The sequence below is a fragment of the Pleurodeles waltl genome, chromosome 1_2, assembly GCF_031143425.1.
Source record: "Pleurodeles waltl isolate 20211129_DDA chromosome 1_2, aPleWal1.hap1.20221129, whole genome shotgun sequence".
Classification (NCBI taxonomy): Eukaryota; Metazoa; Chordata; class Amphibia; order Caudata; family Salamandridae; genus Pleurodeles; species Pleurodeles waltl.
Genome location: NC_090437.1, coordinates 798,643,355 through 798,661,600, shown reverse-complemented (window position 1 = coordinate 798,661,600; position 18,246 = coordinate 798,643,355). Strand labels below are relative to the sequence as shown.

Sequence of the window (18,246 nt, the reverse complement as noted above, 5' to 3'; positions counted from 1 at the left end):
CAGTTAGGTGGTAACTGGGAATACAGCAGCTCTCCACACTACCAGAAGAAATCCATAAGGCTCCCTGCATGTCGGCGTGGGAGACTGTGACCTTACAACCAATATTCTGATGAGCAAAGACTGACCCTGTTACTCTAAACCCTGGCCTGTGGACACAATCTGGGGTAAGGGGTTCGCAAAATAGTTGTTACATTTGGTTGGTGGGTGTGTTACCCCTAGAAATCCTCGATCTAGGACCATCTGTGTCCAATCTACAGTGATGGGACGACCTGTCTTTCTCATACATGGCATTTATTCCCTGATGTCTTGCTTATCTGTGAGGATGTATAGTACTTCTGGTAAAGTGTCATATCTTGTGGCATTGATGAGGAAGTGTATTACTTTGACATGTGTTAGTTGCATTTGGGCCTCAATTCTACACAATTACAGATGTAATAAGCAGTGAGCTATGCTTGGTTGTACTTCCTTTGTGAAGTGCAGTCTATCTGAACCAGTAGCGTGAGGAATTAGGGAGCACACAAAGCATGACTTGTTTATGGTCTCTGCACCTATTTCTAACGTGCTGATACCTTAGGTTATCTGACAATTTAGCGTGGGCATTAAGGGGTCGCATTGCTATCAGAGAGCTCTCTCAAGATGTGAAAGTCATTAGGATTAGAGGGTTCTTCGCTAGCGAAGAAAAAAAAGGATACAATTAAGAGACAAAAAAGAAGCATAAAAACAAAAAGATATATCTTTTGTATTGTCCATTCAAAAAAAAATGTCAAAAAATACGGTTGAAGAGGGATCCTTTTGAAGTGACAATCTTCGTCCCCACTCTTGAAACATTTACATTGTCCATTATTTTTGTAAAAAAAAAAAAAAAAAAATGAAAACTGGTTCGAGACTCCCATGGCTGTGATGGATCCAGGATTTCCTGCGGTCCACCTTGAGGGCAATTGGTGTGACCATGGTGACTGTGTAGGGGCCCTCAAATAGTTTTTCTTTCCATTTACAAACCAAATTGCGTACAAGTACTTGATCTCTTATTTTCAGCTCTGGGAGGTTGATCTTGGCGTTGACGCGCTTTTCTTTGCCTTTGGTTACTGGTTTGAAGACAAACCTTGTTCATTTCACTAGTTCACACAAGTACATATACATTTCATCTTTCAGTGCTTGGGACGAACTTTCTCCCTGAATTTTACTTCTAGTGGCAGTGGCTTGAACAATGATGGATAGCCCCATCTCTAGTTGGTGGGGTGTTAAAAGGTGGTCTTAGCTTGGTGTATTCCTTGGGGTAAATAGTGCTATTGGCAAACAGTATAATAATTTTTTTTTTAGGGTAGTGCATAACTTGCTGATTTTGCTCTTCAAGAGACCATTCTGGTGTTCACCTATTCCATTACTTTGAGGGTGGTACACGGCGGTTAAATCTGGTGTAAGGTTTGCAATGGAATCCTATGAGGACTGGAGGGACTTAGTAGAAAGAGATTGCAGATAAGTACCCGCAGTTTCAGAACACAGGCCTGCGGGCTTTAGGTCAGCACCATAGGGGCCCCAGGTCAGCACCAAACACACCCACAGGGGCGGGTGGGTGTGGGGTGCAAGCACAACGTGGGGCTCCCAATGCTATTCTATGAGTGAATCCCAGCGGTCACAAAGATTTTGCAGGCTGGGTCCAGGCGGTCTGTTCCAGAAGACCAAAGGCTGGGTGGGAAGGAGAGGCTCCCGCTTGATGTTGCTGGGCCACCTGTCGGATTCCCCAAGGCCAGGGTGCTGCAGATGCAGGGGTACCTTTAGGCGTCAGGAATCTTCATCAGATCCGGTCACCGTCAGTGGGAGCCTCTATATTTAGGTTGCAGGCCAGGAGGGGTCAACCCAGGATGGACTCAAGGTCGGGATCTCCTGGGGACCTTCTTTGGACCAGTGGGCCACTTGGACTCGGGCCATGGGTGTTGGGTGCAGAGTGGACAGAGCTTGCGGATCCAGGGCAGTTCTGGAGTCCTTTTGGTGATTTCTTCTGGAAAGGGCCGCTGTCCTTGGGAGTTCTTGGTCCTCTGCTGGGCAGGCAGACCTCTGGGGGTTTGTAGAGGTTGCTGGTCTTGCAGGATGAGGTTTAGGGGAACCCCTAAATACTAGATTTATGGGTGTTACAGGGGTCAGATGGTAGAATTCAATGGCTACTGTCCCTGAGGGTGGCTACACCCTTCCTGTGCCCACTCCCCTTGGGGAGGGGAGCACATCCCTATCCCTATTGGTCCCTACCCTCCAGGTAGGAGGATTCTTCAGGGAAGGGGTCACTTCAGCTCTGGACACCGTAGGGGTGGTCCTAGCTGCAGTGGTCACTCCTCCCTGTTTCACCTCATTTTCCTGCTGCCAAAAGTGGGGCTTGGTCCGGAAGTGGGGTAGCGAGGGAAGGCATCTCCACTAGCTGGAGTGCTCTGGGCTACTGTAACAGGAGGTCTGAGGCCTTGATGCTAAGTGTTCTTCCAGGGGGGAGGTGTGAAGCACCTCCACCCAGAGCAGGCTTTGTTTCTCAACCCAGAGAGCACAAAGGCTCTCACCCAATGGGGTCAGAAACTTGTCTGGCAGTGGCAGGTTGGCACAGAATGGCCAGTCCTTCATTAAAGGGTTGGGTAAAATACAGGGGGCATCTCTAAGATGCCTTCTGTGTGCATTTGTGCAATGAATATTTGATACCAAACTTCCAAGACTTCAGTAAAGCTCTCCTGGAGCTGTGAAGTTCGTAATGACAAACTCCCAGCCCATTTACTCAATATGGCCACATTGCACCTACAGTGTCTAAGAACGGACTTAGACTCTGTAGGGGCATGTTGCTGAAGCAGCCATGCCCTCACCTGTGGTATAGTGCACCCTGCCTTTGGGCTGTAAGGCCTGCTAGAGGGTGACCTACCTGTGCCACAGGTTGGTGGGCATGGCACCCTGAGAGGGATGCCATGTCGACTTAACCTTTTTATCCCCACCAAAACACACAATCTGCAATGGTAGTGTCCATGTGTTTGGTGAGGGGTCCCTTAGGGTGGCACAATACATGCTACAGCCCTCAAGGACCCTCCCTTTTCACATAGTCCTTGGTATCACTGGTACCTTTTTAGAAGGGACTTAGCTGTGTGCCGGGGGAAGCCAATTGTGGAAACAATGGCGCAGTTTTTGGAAAGAACACGTTTGCTGGGGACTGGGTAGCAGGATCCCATCACACTTTCATTCAAGTCTGCATCAATATAAATCAAAAAGTAAGGGGAGTAACCATGCCTAAAGGGGCACTTTCCTACAGTCCCTCTCCTTCAAAACAAGATGGAGGATTCTGCAAGGTGAGGGTCACTTCAACTCTGTACACCTTAGGGGTGGTCCTAGCTGCAGTGGCCCCTCTTTGTTTTACCTAATTTTCCCACCATACCTGTTACTGAAAGTGGGGCTTGGCCCGGGGGCGGGCTTCTCAACTAGCCGGAGTGTCCTGGGGACTGTAAAAGGAGGCCTGAGCCTTTGATGCTCACCGCCAAGTGTTGCAGTTCATGCAGGGGGAGGTGTGAAGTACCTCCACCGAGAGCAGGCTTTGTTCCTTAACCTTGAGAGCACAAAGGCTCTCACCCCATGGGGTCATAAACGTTTCTGTTAGTGGCAGGCTGGCAGAGACCAGTCAAGCCTGCACTAAAGAATTGGATACAATATGTGTACAGTCTACAATAAATCCAACACTGGTATCAGTGTCGGTGTATTGTGCTGAAAGGTTTGATACCAAACTTCCCAGTCTTCAGTGAAGCCATCATGGAGCTGTGGAGTTCGTAATTACAAACTCCCAGCCCATTTACTCAATATGGCCTCACTGGACTTACACTGTCTAAGAATGAACTTAGACACTGCAGATGCATAATTTTGATGCAGCTGTGCCCTCACCTGTGGTATAGTGCATCCTGCCTTAGGGCTCTAAGGCCTGCTAGAGGGGTGACTTACCTATGCCACAGGCAGTGGCTTGGGAACATGGCACTCTGAGAGGGATGCCATGTCGACTTAAGCTTTTTCTCCCTACCAACAAACCCAATCTACAATGTCAGTGAGAATGTGTTTGGTGAGGGGTCCCCTAGGGTGGCACAATACATGCTGCAGCCCTTAGTGACCCTTCCTGGCCACAGAGCTCTTGGTACCACTGTTACCTTTTACAATGGACTTAGGTGTGGGCCCGTGGTGTGCCAATTGTGGAAACAATGGTACAGTTTAGGGAAAGAACACTGGAACCTGGTTTGCAGAATCCCAGCACACTCAGTCAAGTTAGCATCAATACCAGGCAAAAAAGTGAGGGGGTAACCATGCCAAAAGGGCACTTTCCTACAGCCTGTCCCTCTGGGAATTCAATACAATGGACAGGTGGGTTTTGCGAATTGTCTGAATGGGCTATTCCTTCCCCATTGAGACTATCCCTCCAGCCATGCCACCATCTTACGATCAGATGTTGAAAGATCACTTGGCACTTCTCAGCAAGGAAGTTACAGCTCTCTTGGCCAACGGAGTCATGAAGAGTGTTCCTGTGCCAGAAGTAGGTTGTGGTTATTATTTCCACAACTTTCTGGTGCCCAAGAAGGACAAAGGCCTTTGCCGTATCCTGGACCATCGGTCCCTCAGACTTGTTCTAAAAAAGGGGAAGTTCAAAATGGTCACTCTGGCTCAGGCCCTGTCTGCCCTGGCCCATGGAGACTGGATGGTAGCATTAGACTTGCAGGCCGCTTACTTTCACATTCCCGTCCTGCCTGCCCACCAATGTTATTTGAAGTTCATGGTAGGTCACAAACACTTTCAGTTTATCGTGCTCCTCTTTGGCCCTAACAGCACCCCTTGGGTGTTCACGAAAGTGATGGCGGGGGTCACAGCTCATCTGCGCAGGCTAGCGATTTCAGTCTTCCCCTACCTCAATGACTGGCTGTTGAATGTGGTCTTGCCCCAGTCTGTCGTCTCCCACCTTCAAACTACCACGGACCTCCTGCATTTGCTAGTGGTCACTATACATGTGCCAAATCACACCTGACTCACTCTAAGGTGCTACCTTTCATCGAACCTGTTCTGGACACAGTGCAGTTTTGGACCTATCCTCCCAAGCGGCAAATCCAGGATATTCAGGCTATGATACCGATGTTTCAGCCTCTGTCCTGCGTTTTGATGCAAATGACTGAGGCTGCTCGGCCTCATGGCCTCCTTCATCCTTCTGGTCTCACATGCCAGATGGCATAAATGGGCTCTGCAGTGGGACCTGAAGTTTCAGTGGGCACAGCATTAGGGGAATCTCTCCAACACTCTCCAGATCTCAGAGGAAACTGAGCAAGATCTGCAATGGTCGCTTTCGAACCGCATTGGATCGAAGGCAGATCCCTCTCCTTTCCCCAACCAGATCTGACAGTAGTGACAGATGCGTCACTCCTGGGATGGAGTAGCTTCATGGGGGAAGATCCGAGGTGTCTGGTCTCTGGAGGAGTCTGGGCTCCACATCAGTCTTTTGAAGCTCAGGGTGATCAGGCTTGCATTGACAGCATTCCTTTCCTCTCTCAAAGGGAAAGTGGTACAGTTGCTTACTGAGAACACCACCACCATGTGGTACTGCAACATGTAGGGCGGGGTAGGGTCGTGGACCCTTTGTTAGGAGATTCTGTGTCTCTGGACATGGCTGGAACGTCACGGAATATCCCTGGTGGTTCGACATCTGGCGGGCTCTCTGAACTCCAGAATAGACAAACTCAGCCGTTGATGCATGGTTGATCATGAATGGCATCTCCATCTGGACGTGATGCAAGATCTCTTTCAACAATGGGGAGAGCCTTGGTTAGATCTGTTAGCCTATGCAGGGAAAGTACAATGTCAGCTGTTTTGCGTGCTACAGTTCTCAAAGCGGCAGTCGCTCGGCGATGCCTTTTCTCTCAAGTGGAACTCAGGCCTCCTATATGCCTTCCCGCCAATACCACTTCTGCCTAGAGTTCTCAAGAAGATCAAGAATGGCCGGGCCCAGTTAATCCTTATGGCTCCGGACTAGGCATGAAGAGTATGGCACCCTGAACTTTTGAACATGGCCAAGGATCATCCACTCAGACTGCCTCTTGGGGAGGATCTTCTGTTGCAGCAGCAGGGGTACGGTTCTCTACCTGAAACTGTCCAGTCTCTGCTTTTTTTATGTGGAAATTGAGAGGCGACAGTTAACAGCTTTTGACCTTCTGCCCGAAGTCTGTAATGTTATTTTGGCAGCCAAGCATCCCTCTGCCAAAATGGTATACGCCTGTCATTGGAACAAATTTGTGTACCATCAGGTCTGCTGATCCCATTTCTACGTCTCTGAGGCTCTTTTGTTTGTACTCTCCCTGCCCAGCGGGGCTCCGCTTTGGGCACCCTTAAGGGTTGCCTGTCTGCCATCTCTGCTTTTCTGAGACTACCAGATCAACTCTCCTTGTTTAAATCTCTTTGTTGGGAGGTTTCCCAAGGGTCTTACCCACATATTTCTGCCTACCCTTTTCATAATGCCACAGTGAGATTTGTACCTGGTACTCACCTACCTTGTGCGTGCTCCCTTTGAGCCACTTTATAATTGTCCTTTGCCGCTTTTCACTTTAAAGACCGCGTTTCTTATTGCCATCACCTCTGCAAGCAGAGTGAGCTGCAAGCTCTTTCTTTGAAACCACACTGTCCCTCTGTCCATCCTGACAAAGTGGTGCTTCGTATCTGGGCCTTTTTCCTTCCTAAAGTGGTCACGCCCTTTCATGTAGGCCAATCTATCACCTTACCTAAATTTTACTCACCTCCACATTCTTCTCATGAAGTGGAGAGACTCCACCATCTGGATCCAAAAAGAGCGTTGGTATTCTACCTCAATCGTACCAAAGACTTCCGGGTGGACAATCAACTCTTTATTGGTTGTGTGGGAGAGAAGAAAGGACGGGCGCTGCAGAAAAAAGGACCATCTCTTGATGAGTTGTACCCTGCATCAAAATGTGCTATGCTTTGGATATGAATCAACCCCTTGAGGGTTTGTGTGCTCACCTACAAAAGCAACTGCTGAAACCTCCACGTAAGCATGCCGAGTTCCAGTCATGGTCATCTGCCAGGTAGCAATATGGGCTTCCCTGCACATGCTCACAAAACACTACTGCCTGGACATTCAGGTCCACAGGGATGTCTACTTTGGCCGTTTGGTTTTGCAGGACTTCCTAGTATGATCCCAGTTTGCAGACCCACCTCCAGTGATGGTATTGCTCCGGTATCTATTCTAAGGTAAGGAATCCGCAACTAGAAGTCTCTATCAGATGAACAACTTACTTGCCTTTGGTAACAAATTATCTCATAGAGACTTATTCTAGTTGCAGATTTCTTACCAACCCGCCCATCCTCCCTGTTCTGCAAACTGATTTCTAGGGACAGGGATTTCCCTTTCAAGGCCCTAGTTCTGGTGCACCAGTGTCAGTGTTCTTCATGGTTCTGCGCTTCCGGCATGGAAAGTCGTGAAAAAAAACTAACGTCTGCACGTCAGGGTGGCGCCTATATATGACCCCATCACCATGGAGACCATGATGCCAATGACTGACGCATAGTTGATTGACACCCGCTAGCGGCGTGGAAGGATGCTGCTGGAAGAAAAATCTCCGGATCCAGTCTGACGCCTGGGGGAAAGTCTAAGGTAAGGAATCTGCAACTAGAATAGGCCTCTACCAGATAATTCATTACAGAAGGTAAGTAACTTTTTCAACAATGCCACAAAAGAAATGCAATGTACGACAATGCAGAGCAGAAACATCATAATTACCAGAGTTGTAAGAAATGAGTCATAACTATAGTGAGTCCATGAATGGGCCTCATGACATGAGTGCTGCCTGTCAACTTAAAAACACTGCTGTTGTGATCTCTGGTATATAGACTGGAATCGGCCTGCAGTATACGAAGCTCAGCCTATTATCTAGAGCCAATAGGCTGGATCATTACACCCTCTGGTCAACTAGTCATTGATGAGCAGGAGCTGTGAGGCCCAGTAGTAGGATTGGACATCTGACATCCCCATCCCATACTTGTCTGTTGATTGCCAGCATTTGTCCGAAGTAATGAATGGGGTTCAACCTCCCCATAGAAAGGGGCAAATTAAGGCAGTGAAGTTGGCAATCAACGCATTGGGGACAGAAACCACAAGAGTACCATATTTTAAATAGGGCCACACTTCCCATTATGTGTAATGGGAGTCTGGCCTAGTTCTGTAGGTTTGTTTTTGTTTTGTTAATGGGAGTAAGGTTAGGACTTTGCGTGAGCTCCAGTACCACTGATATATGGAATCTCAGCTTTCTAAAACGTAATCTTGGGATGTTAGTTTGCTAGTTCACCATGTCCCACTGGCTTTCAGGGGGACCAGGAGGGATGTATGCCAGTTTGCGTGTAGGCCAGAGGCCTCCTCAGGATATGTAAGATACGGGGCCTGAGATCCGGGTATTGCCCTGAAAAAGGAACATATCATCATTGTATAGTGCTATCCTGTCCTCCATCTACTCCTTCCATCACCAACCCTGTACCTGAGCATAACAGCAGATTAATCTGGCAAAATATTTAATTGCAAGAGTGAAAAAGAGGGGAGACCGAAGGTATCCTTGCTTGGTTTCCTTTCAGATTGGAAAGGTGTTGGAGAGTACCTTGTTTATTAGGACGTGGGGTGAGGGCTTCATGTAGAGGAGTTGAACATATTTACAATATCTGAGGCTGAATCCATCATCAAAGGGGTTGGTCCAGGTAAAATCCACTAGTAGTAGCACACAGGGCTCAGATATGTACTGAAGGCAGACTAGCGCCACATTGACTTGCCTGATGCAATGACCAGTAATATGATTAGGCATAAAGGTGCATTGGTCAAGATGAATAAAGACCGCCAGGACTCATTGGAGTCTATTTGCTAAGCTTTAGCAACAATTGTAAGTTTTTTGTTAATCATTGAAATGGGCAGGTAGGAGGCACAGTTGTCTGTGGGCTGGCCTGCTGTGGGGAGGACTTCTGTAGTGGTGACGTCTAACTCAGGTGGGAAGGCTCTTGTTTGTACTGCTGCCACATATAATTTCAGCAAGTGTGGGTAAGAGTGTTATGGAATCTACAGTAGTGTTGTAAGGGAACCCACTCGGGTCCAGGAATCTTCCCTGGTCTCATGTCTTTTATGACTTTCCCTATTTCACCCACTGTTGGGGGAACTTCAAGATCTGCGCTCTAGAACTTTGTAAGTTTAGGAGAGATATTTCTATAAGGAATGGGCTTGCTTATTCTCTACCTTACCAGGGACAATAGACGTATAATGCCTGGTAGTAGTTCGCAGTTGTTTCGGCTATGTCCTCTTTGGTGGTGACTTAGCAAACTTTTGGGTCTGTATTGCTCATGGTTATTCTGGTCCCCATTTACCTGGTAGGCAGTCAATAGTGGAGCTTCTCATTTTTTATCCCCATATTTGTATATATGTGTAGTCAATGCCCTCCAACATTGGCGGGCCTCATCTAGAGCTAGCTGCCGTAACAAGGCTCTATCGACCTCAAGTTTCAGGTGCAATGTTTTGGAAGCATTTGTATTGTTCCTTTTTTTCTAGATGTACTATTTGAGTTTAGTGACCTGGATGTATTTGGCTTTTTCAGCTTGTGGAGGCATTACTTGGCTATTCCCCTAATTGTGACCTTGCTACCTGCCTATCACGTGCCCACTGAGGCAACGGAACAGGTGTGAGTCTAAAAGTACAGTTGGAGTTCTCTGCTTATCTACCAGACACCATGCCATTAATTAGCCATATCAGCTGTTTATGCTATACAGGTGTCCCGAAATGTACTACTCTACAACTTTAAAAAATAAGCAGGCCTGTGAGGGTCACTTCACTGCCCAGCCACTAACTCCCAAACTGGATGCTGCAGCTGGACCAAACCTCACCCTGACGACCGTGAGGACAAACCCTGCCTGTGTACCATGTTTGGTGGTACTGCGACCCCTAGCGGCCAAACCGTGCCGATACCCTGGGTATTGGTCAACTAACATCTGACACCAAGCAAAAACAGCCCGCCCGGGGCTGCAACCGGATCAGGAGGAAGCCCCAGTCGAGGGACTTCAGGAACACCCCAGACCACCTGCTGCCAGAGTTCCCCCATTGTCCTGCAACCGACCCTGGAATCAACTTACCTCCTGCTCCAGAAGGAAGCCTGCTGTGCCCTAAGGATCCCAGACCCCTTGTGACCTCGAGACCCCAAGGGAGGACCCTAAAGATCTAATTTTAAATTGACTTGTGCAGAGTTATTCCAAGTGGTACCCCGCAGTGGCCCTGCTCCAGCAACCTTCTCCCGCTGCTCTTGCCAGAAACCGTGAGCCCCCCGAACTGCACCAGCTGGCACAGCGTGTCCACTGACGACCACAACAGACCTTCAAAAGAAGAACCTGGTAAACCGACTTGAACGATTTTATGTGTATTTTTAAAGTTGATCCGCCATTGATTCCTATGTTGTGTGTAATTATGCACAAAAAGACTATGGGTGTCATTACGACCCTGGCACACGGTGATAATTTGGGGAAAGGTACTTCCAATAGGCTGGCTGTACCTTTTCCCAAATTATGACATTGGTGGTTTGGATCAAGCCAAACCGCCAATATACCACTCTGTCCGCCAGGGTGGTAACAACCGCCGGGCTGGAGACTATGGTCTCAAGCCCGGCGGCCGTCACAATCCCACCCTCGGGATTATGACCCCGCCTACTGCCATGGTTTTCGTCGCAATCTTACCGCCACGAAAACCATGGCGGTAGGCACTATCATCCTCTCCCTCCCAACTCCCCCCTGACATTCACACACCCACACCCGCACACATACTCACTCATACACACACGCATACCCACATCCACCCACAAATGGACACATACATATCCACACATCGCAACACACACTAACATACATTGTCTCCGCACACACGCATTCACAACACACAACAGACACGTACACTCACATTCAGTCATACGCGCACGCATTCCACGTGACTCATCCTCATTCACGCATACAAAAACAGGCACCCCCCCCCCCCCCCCCCCCCCCCCACACACACACACACACACACACACACACACACACACACAGTCACACACACTCCCACACATGCACACAAGACCCCGCACCCCGTCTCCTGTCAAAAAAACAGACTTTCCTGCTTGCAGGGGGTCCTCCGGCAGGAGATGGGACACGGCACTGCTGCCAGCAGCAGCGTCCACCAGCAAAACACGACCAGGCCATATCACGGAACATGATTCGGTCGGCGGTGTTTTGCTGGCGTGGCGCTGCTGCTTGCAGCAGCGCCACCTTACCGCCGTCCGTCGCCATGACCGTCGACAGAATTCCGCCAGCCTTCTGGCAGAATTCTGCCTACGGTAATAATGCGGTTGGCGACTGGTTGCCACGGCGACGGTATGTTGGCGGCCGTCACCGTGGCAGTAGGCAGCATTTGCTGCCAGTGTCATAATGGGGGCCTATTTTCATTAAAGTTTAAAAAAAAATCATATCTCAAAAGTACTTAACCAATTTTGATAATCTTGGTCTTAAAAAATATATACAAATCTGAAGTATTTTTATAAATTGGTCTCGAGGTATTCCTTTTAGTGGGTGCATTTCAAGATTGGTAACTGTGAGTACAACAAATGCTTTGCACTTCTCCAAGATTGGCCTTACTGCTCGACCAAGCTACTTCCAAAATTAGAGCATTAGGTGATCTAGTTTTACCCCTGTAACCGTGTGGTTGCCTGGACCCCCCAGCCCAGGGTGCCTAGCTTTGTGCACTACATAGAGGGCCTGGTTCCTTCAATGGCCCCATTCAGGTCCTCACATACTGGGGTCGTCCAGCAGACCCGCTGATGCAGGAGGGGCAGACACGTCCTATGGTCCGCTCATCTATGCTGCTGTCTGGAGCTAGCCAGATAACAGCACACTCTGTGGCTCCCCCCCACCAGCAAGAGCATCCTCAGTGAGGGCCAAAACCCATTGTTCCTTAGCTGCTAAACAGCTGCCTCAGGTTCCCAAATCCCAGCCCTGGGCATGCTCAGCAAACTGCGACCATCTTAGGCTATTACAGCTGCTGCTTACTCCAGCCAGCTTGCCAAGTCCTCTTGCCATTCTCTTGCTGCCTTCCGTCTTTACTCAGGGACCCAAGGAACACCATATGGAGGTGTCTGCGACTAGATGTATGCCTGGGCAACAGGTTGGTGTTGGATGGTGGAGGAGGACCAAAGCGTTCCTAAAATACATCAGCCATGTGGGCCCAAATTATATGTTTTAAATTTCAGTAGGCTTGATAATTATGAGCAGGTGCTGACCTAATGGGCTTTTGTATAATACATGAACTAATTTACAGGCACTAGAGAGAAAGTGAGCAGTGTATTAAGTAAAATATTTAAAAAGTGTATTGTTATAATATGAAAACAAAACTATGAACAAACTGCCACAATGTTTAGCACACAACCAAATTTGCTTAATAGCCATAAAGCTGGGAGTGTTTCTGTATCAACTTCTAAATTATTGACTCTTTCTGTTTACCTTGAACATATATAATGCTGTTTTCATTTAGTCATCGTGTAGGACTGTTCTAACTGTTTCATCGACCTTGTTATATTATGCATTTTTTGTAGCTGGCCGCCAAAGGGTTCAAGAATCTGAATGGACCTACTCGTGCGCCTGCAGCAGCACCTAATTCACCAAGTCATGGTCAGCAAGTGGCAGGCAGTTCCCCTAAGCATCTGCCTCATTCCAAGCCCAGCACACCACCCATCTCCATGACAGCAGCTCTCAGGGTTGTGGGTGTGGTAAGTCCTTTAATGTCATACAACTTAAGAAAATAGCATGAAATAAAGATATTTGTGAGTTGTGAGCGCCAGACATTAAGGGCCTCATTATGAGTCAGGCGGTCTTCAGACCGCCAGATCCATGGTGGTGGTCGGACCACGGCGGTCCTGGCGGTCCGACCATCACATTATGACTGCAGTCCGACCAGCGACACTGCCAGCCTGCTGCCAGCCTGGCGGGCCCAATGGTTGTAATCTGCTAGGGCAGTGCCGCAAGCAGCGCTGCCTTGTGGATTACGAGTCCCCATACCCCAAACTTTTCCATGGCAGTTACACCGCCATGGAAAGGCTGGTGAAATGTGGGCCTTGGGGGGGCCCTTGGCATGGGCAGTGCAGGGGCTCCCATTCACAGCCCCGTCGCGCATTCCACTGCCCAAATTACGGGCAGTGGAATGCGCAACGGGTGCTGCTGCACCCGCCGCACCGCCACATTTGCACCGGCTCCATTAGGAGCTGGCGTCAATGTTAAGGCCCTGTTCACCACAGGGCCGATGGGCAGAAACGCTGTTTCCGCCCGCCGGCCCTGCGGTAAATTCTTAATAGGGCCAGCAGTGTTCAGGCCTCAAAGGCGGCCTGATGGAGGAACAAACTCGTAATGAGGCCCTGAATGTTAAGCATGCAGTGAGCCCGATTGCTCCTTCAATGTCACCAAATTATACGTAAACATATATGAGGTGTCTGGAGCCACTATTGTGCTAATGAGATAATTGTGTGTTTTGTTAAACGTTCTCAGAAGTGGTATTTTTTTTATTTCAGAAAGGTTTTATAATGTGTTGCAATAATCACATGCAGTTTGAAGACCCCACAAAACCCTTTGGCAGAACAATATTAATTTTGCATGGGTTATACATTCATTAATGAGTACCCCTTGGCAAACTATTTTCACTGGTGTTTAGAGTTGTATTTTAGCATGTCAGTCCTTACTCGTTTATCACTGCATTTACTCGTGTCGTCCTCATAAGCCTTTCTGGCTGAAGATTTCCTTTGACTATGTATCATTTAGCACCTGTTTATTGGTTGATAGTGATAGGCATCATTCTTGGGTATGATTACAAAACCCTAGCTCTCTCAGCTATCCAGCTAAGCTAATGCAAGATGACTTCTTCCTTCTTCCTCTTTGATTTGACTTTTATTTTTACTTTGTTAAATTGCAACCTTTGTCCCTTTTTGATATGTATGATTGTCCACAGTTTCATTTAACAGCATCAGCAGTTACTTCAGAATCAGCTGAGACCCCTACACCTTGCAGCATACGGCTAAATAGATTTGAATTTGTAAACATGTTCTCATCAACTCCCATTGTAAATTATTTGGGATTTTTTTGCCAGCAGTAAATTGATAATTTTGTTTGCCACTTGCATAGGAGTTGACCACTAGTGTGGTGTACCAGCAAATTTGTTAGTCTGCAGATTACTTTCTAAACAGTTCAGATGCTAAGTTGTCTTTTTTGCACGTAACAGTGCAATTTACATGAAATTCCACATCTGGTTGGCTGTCTGTTTTGACAAATTAACCCAAACAATTAACTTAAGTTGCTGTCCCTTAAATACATTGGTGTGATAATATCCCACATTCCAGAATTAGGTAACGTGAGCAGACCTTCTAAACCATGTGACATATCTACATCTTAACTATTGCATCTGATTTGGTGCACTGACTGTCATAAAATTATTTGAAAATGTCTGGAAAAGTTGCAACAGCCCTCCTGTACCTGTTGCTCGGCTACATCTCAGCATCTGATTGCCTGGATGACATCATTGAAGCCATATAAGCACAACCCGGCGCAAACATGTCCGTTCCCTATTTCCACTACCTTCAGTGCAAATCCAGAGTTCTCTGTGAGCAATTTAAACCTAAATTGTACGTTTGCAGTTTTGTGCAGGATGTCTACTAGTTAGGTATTCCACCAGTGCTCACTCCAGCACTGTCTTCTGTGCTGCCATTGGCTTCGGAGCCCATGCCAAAAACTAAGGGTATCCTCATGCGCTCAAGGAGGCAAGAGCAGAGGTTAGTGGAGCGAGTGTGGGTTATAGGGAAGAGACATGGGGCCAGATGTAGCAAACATTTTTGAGATTGGGCTGTTTGCGATCGCAAAAATGCATTTTGGTGTGTATCAAGTCCAATTTGCGATTCGGTAAGTTGTTATTGAATCGCAAATTGGATTTGCAACTACATACCGATTTGGTATTAGGAAGGGACGTGTCAAGGACGCCCCTTCCTAATACCGAATCGTAGAGGTATGTATGATTGTTTTGTGACCGTGAATGCAGTCGCAAAACAATCGGAGTGAACATCAATTTCAAATTGGTGCTAAACCATTCGGGAATGCATGCAAGAACATTTTTTAAGAGCAGCCAGTGGGCCCAAGGACCACTACCTACTCTTAAAAAATTAAAAGAAAACTTTTCCTTTTTCTTTTTTAAACACATCCCGTTTTCCTCAAGGAAAACGGGCTGCATTAAAAAAAAAAAAAGACTTTTTTTTTTTTTAAGCAATCACAGATATGGTGTGCTGCTGAGCCCAGCAGGCCACCATACCTGCGATTGTAGCCATTCGCAATGAGTCGCAAATTGCGACCTACTTCATGAATATTAATAAGGTAGGTTAATTTGCGAAATCTTGCGCATCGCTGTGCTAACGCGTCCCTTTATGACTACACATTGGGACTCGTTTTAGGCCAATGAATCTTTTGACCCTGATTGAAGACACCTTAGGACGAGATAACTAATCAACAAGTCAATCAATACGTCAATGTCATCAATATTTATCACAACAATGCATTTTACCTTAGTTAATGACATTTAATTAAACTCAAGACACCACCATGACCTCTCAGTCATGAATAACCACACCAGTTTAGTTTGAATTTTATGATATTTATTCCCTATTGGTTACAATTCTACTAATAAGTTTATTAGTCTCAAAACCAGAAAACACATTAGCATAGTCACTATATGGCAACTCTGATAAGATTTCATCATAGCAAGAATCACAAACATCAAAATATAGCAAGGCGTGAACATAGACTATCCTTAGCAGAGTATCACTAGTATATTATTCAACCAAGCATTGATTCGGTCATTTGTCTATTTGCGTTAGTTTAGTGAACCCCTCTCAACTAACCTCTAATTAGCATTGGCATGTTGCGCATCATGCAAAACAATTTAGTAACACCAATTTGGAAAACATCTAACTATGGTCTCTGTCAAAAGAAAAGCAGTTGGTACCTAGAAAGGAAAAGCAAACAGACAATCACAATTTCATTGTCATATAGTTACCCTCCAAGTTTGGGTCAGCACTCAGGTTCGGTCTTCGTCTTCAGGACATCAGTTGATTCGCCATCTGTCAGGAACTCAGCTCTCAGGCAAAGGGGGCACTTCCCTCATAAGGAGGTAAAGTGTAAATGGGCAATCTAAGGACGAGGATGGCTCTAATCTAAAGTTTATCAAGTCACTAAGCAAAGTGACAAAGTCTCTGGATCATAACAATTCGCATCAGCATCTCCCCTGTCTCTCTCCTATCCCTCCTGTTCTGATTTACTTCCTGGTGTCAAGGGTTTTTATCCCCTTTTAGTTGTACATTCCCCTAAAATTTGATTGGACAAGGGGTTGCACCCCACTATCTTTAACCATTTAACTTTACATTAGGTCATTGAATTTGTCACACCATAACAGTTCTCAGGCATTTTATTAGTCCATATGATTGACGTCTTTGGAGGTAGAATGTCCGGTATGATTTCATCCTTTTGTAATTCTTTGCCCATCTTCGGTCAGTAGCTCCATTGTCTGTACCGATTTGGGCGACCTTGTGCTTAACATTAATCTACACTGTTACATTCAGTTAGAATATTTCTACAAGCACGTAGAACTTCATGAGAACGGATCTACTATAGTTACATTCAGCTTCTAGTTTGAAGAAAAAAACAAGAGTTCATTTCCTTTAGCAAGTCAGCGCACTGCACGTTTAGAAAAATACATTTAATATGAGAGTCAGGCAGCTAGGACCGACTCATGCTAACTAAGGCTTAAAAGATTTATTAGCAAAACTTTAATAACATAATAATTAATGATTAGTGTAAAACCATCTTTAATTATAATAATTCATCAACATTAGTCAAATTTATTAGTCCCCGTATATGTTGACGGCCACTCCCCGTGGGCACATTTCAAGTGCACGTTTTAGCAAAACATATTAATACAGTTTCTATGCAGCATTATTGTACATTAATTCATAAACATTTCATGTTAATATAGATTATATATGCTACGCTCTCTCAGTCCCTCCTCTGAAGACCTTTGTCATCACACAAACCTTTCCCTTGTCAACCTCTCACTTTCCTCATAACCCGCATTTCAACATCCTGCCATTTGTGTGAACTTTCCCAAATTTCATTAAACATTTTCTCCCTTTCATTTTCTTCATTTCTTTTGCTTCGTTTTGTCAGATTTCTTTTAATTCTTTCATTAATTTTGCATGATCCCCATAATCCTAATAGGCAAATCAGAACAATCAATAGACCCCCCTAATATTTTCGCAAGAACCCCGTTCTAAATATTACTAAACCAATTCCCTACTCTGGTAATTCCTTTCCCAACTTTCTCCCAAACTCCAGGTTCCTTCATATCTTTCAAATCTGCACTATCTCTTGTTAGGTTAGTAAGCATACTTCTAATCTTTTTACTATTGTCCGGTATGAACGCACAGCAATGGCGCTCGTTAAGCATCTTACAGACTCTGCCGCTCTTCGCTAAAAGAATGTCTAAAGCAAGCCAGTTTTGAAGAGTCATAGCTCTTTCCTCAGCAAGTTCAGTATCCATCAGGAGTATAGCCCCTGTGAAGTTAGTCAGCATGTTATCCACAATAGTAGACAACTTTCGAATCTTTATGGAGTTTAAGATAACCCCTACTGAAGGAATTATGGCTCCAAATATGTCACCAATGACAGCAGCCGCTGTCTCTCGTTTTTGTCTAGCATGTTGTAATTCAGACATTTTAGGTATTTGCTTTAAGTCATCAATCTGGTAAATTTTTGGGAAAACTATTCCCAAATAACATGTCCCATACCATCCCTTAGGGAGACGGTAATAAGCATTAAGCCCACAAATATAGTAGATCCCAGGGATCGCTGGATCCTGTCCATTTAACATGAATGTCCATTTACTCTGAAACAAAAACACATGCCTGCATTCACTCGTTCCCACAAATAAAGTGTCATGATCAGATTTCGGCCTATATATACAAAGCCTACCTACATGTAATGCATCTATAGCTAATTTGCCTTGTGTCTTTATTGCGGTGTAAGCATAATCATTTGCAATTGTGTGTTTTTCTAACCCTTTTTCTAGTCTTTCTTTCAATGCTTTGAGTCTATCATCAGTGTGATCTAAGAAGCTCTTTTCTACAG

The 18,246-nt window shown here is 46.0% G+C and overlaps 1 protein-coding gene across 5 annotated transcripts in view; it reads left to right on the top strand.

Annotated features, from left to right (window-relative positions):
- NEK1 (NIMA related kinase 1) overlaps positions 1–18,246 on the top strand; it is an 800,483-nt gene that overhangs the window by 384,820 nt on the left and 397,417 nt on the right. For all 5 annotated transcript variants that reach the window (XM_069244156.1, XM_069244192.1, XM_069244183.1 and 2 more), the window contains one exon: positions 12,630–12,803. In XM_069244156.1, coding sequence (XP_069100257.1) covers positions 12,630–12,803 — 174 coding nt within the window. The remainder of the gene's footprint in view (positions 1–12,629; positions 12,804–18,246) is intronic.